The sequence below is a fragment of the Austrofundulus limnaeus genome, unplaced genomic scaffold (genome assembly GCF_001266775.1).
Source record: "Austrofundulus limnaeus strain Quisiro unplaced genomic scaffold, Austrofundulus_limnaeus-1.0 Scaffold36, whole genome shotgun sequence".
Lineage (NCBI taxonomy): Eukaryota > Metazoa > Chordata > Actinopteri > Cyprinodontiformes > Rivulidae > Austrofundulus > Austrofundulus limnaeus.
Genome location: NW_013952438.1, coordinates 2118647 through 2120677, shown reverse-complemented (window position 1 = coordinate 2120677; position 2031 = coordinate 2118647). Strand labels below are relative to the sequence as shown.

The 2031-nt window shown below is 41.4% G+C and overlaps 1 protein-coding gene across 1 annotated transcript in view; it reads right to left on the bottom strand.

The window, feature by feature from the left end:
- The window catches only part of usp20 (ubiquitin specific peptidase 20), a gene marked incomplete at its 5' end in the record, with an annotated part of 17893 nt that extends 15862 nt beyond the window's left edge, over window positions 1-2031 (bottom strand). The window contains 5 exon segments of the mRNA XM_014006589.1: window positions 544-646; window positions 734-874; window positions 985-1047; window positions 1341-1394; window positions 1527-2031. Coding sequence (XP_013862043.1) covers window positions 544-646; window positions 734-874; window positions 985-1047; window positions 1341-1394; window positions 1527-1607 — 442 coding nt within the window.

Here is a 2031-nt window from a genome sequence, read left to right as displayed (position 1 = left end):
CACTGTCAGGTCTCTGGAAAAACACTGTCAGGTCTCTGGAAAAATGCTTTCAGGTCTCTGGAAAAATGCTTTCAGGTCTCTGGAAAAATGCTTTCAGGTCTCTGGAAAAATGCTTTCAGGTCTCTGGAAAAGCACCTTCAATTTTCAGGAAAAAAACGCTGCAGGTCTCTGGGAAAACACCTTTTATAAGTTTTAAAATCAAGACTGTAGTAAAAGCTGTTAACTCTGCCTCTATTGCTGAAATACAGGCTATTTCAGTGTTGATAATAGCATTAACCAGGTGCAAGTTAATGCACCATGAAGTCAGTCAGACAGCATTTTTCCTAAGGCCTGACTAATGTCCTAAAACGAACACTATAGTGGGATATGTCTGTATGTTGAGGATGTTTAGGTTTTGTAAAATAAATTCAACTGTTGGGAAAAAATTATTACAAGTGTGAGATTATTTCTTAAACCAAAACTATCAATTAAACTAAAAAATAAATAAATAAATAAATTTAAAAAATATATAAAAATAAAAAAAGCTCAATGCACATTTTGTACCTCTGGGTTTGAGCTCATCTTCCTCTGATTCTGAGCCTTCTTCTTCTGCCACAGCAATAGGTACAGCTTTCAGTGGATGACCTGCTGCCAGGGGAACTGCATCCTGGGAAAATCATCAACAAGTAATATAAATTCAAGTTTTTTTTAAATAGATAACGCAAGCAGAGACAGAAAGTAATCAGGCAGTAACCTGCTCTGAGGCTTTGGAGTGGTGGGGAGCAGCTGGCACCGGAACCAGAGCTGGCTTCTGATCCAAAAACACCTCCCGCTCACACACATAACACCAGATCCTGAAGGTTGTCAGGTTCACGGTCAGGTTGTGTTTCTTCACCTGCAGGAAGCGCACAAACAACAACTTGCTTTAAATCAATTGCATCGTTCTGTGGGGAAGTAATATGAAGGTAAATCTTTGCACATGCACTTAGTGTGAGAAGATTTCACCTGTGCATGCAGCGTGCTGTGATCAGAAAAGGACTCCCCACAACCAACATACAGACATTCGCTCTAAATAACAAACACAGAATAAGACAAATAAATCAGAATTTTCATATAAAAACACACTGCCATACTTGTTGCTTGTCAGAGCTACATTTAAACATATAAATAAGCCTCACATTAGCATTAATTATTAAACAGAAACCTGTCTCCTGATCTCAGCTGATGTAGGTAAGTGCAGCGCCAGCTGCTGCTGCAGTAGTCAGTCTTTATCAAGAAACTCACAGCTTAATCCAGACAGCATTAGGAAAACAAAGAGGATTTCAAAAGATTTAAAACAGCATTTAAGTTTCAAATCCTACCTGAAGACAGGCCCACAGGTTTGGGCCCCCAGCTCCACATGACTGACAAGTCCCCTAAAAAAGAATCAAATATACTCATTTACATTTTTGACTGCCACACAAACAACAGATATAATATAATACCCACAGTCAGTCACTTGAGACATCAGGAACCATTTATTTGCTATAAATTAATAAAAAACCCACCTGGGATTTCTGGAGCAGGTCCTCTTTGGTCACCTCACCTACAGAGTCCAGGTGAGGACAGACGTCCTGATCTGCTGCCATAGCGTCTCACTTTAAAGGAGACGTCTGTTAACTGCCTGTATTAGAAAACACCGCGTCCTAATTCATGAGAGAGGCTGCTGGAGCTACTAGCTTCTTCATCCCAACTTTAACCTCAGACTGCAAAGCACAACACCTTCTGCCTCTTCACAAGTAAAGCCCAAATGTGTGTACAGCAGAGTGAATGACAGGCCCGGTGTTTACCTACGAAAGCAGCGAAAAACCTCCGGTCTGCAGCGATGACAGCTGTTAAAAACCACTCATATTCGCCACAGAAGAAGAAGAGGAGGAGCAGCTGCTTACACCATCGCGGCTATAGCTCATGTTAGCGTCAATAAGCAAGAAAAGCGAGGGTTTACTCAGAAAATCCGAGCGACGTAAAACACTCGAACCACCAGGCGGCGAACACAGCGTGACCCGGAAGTGA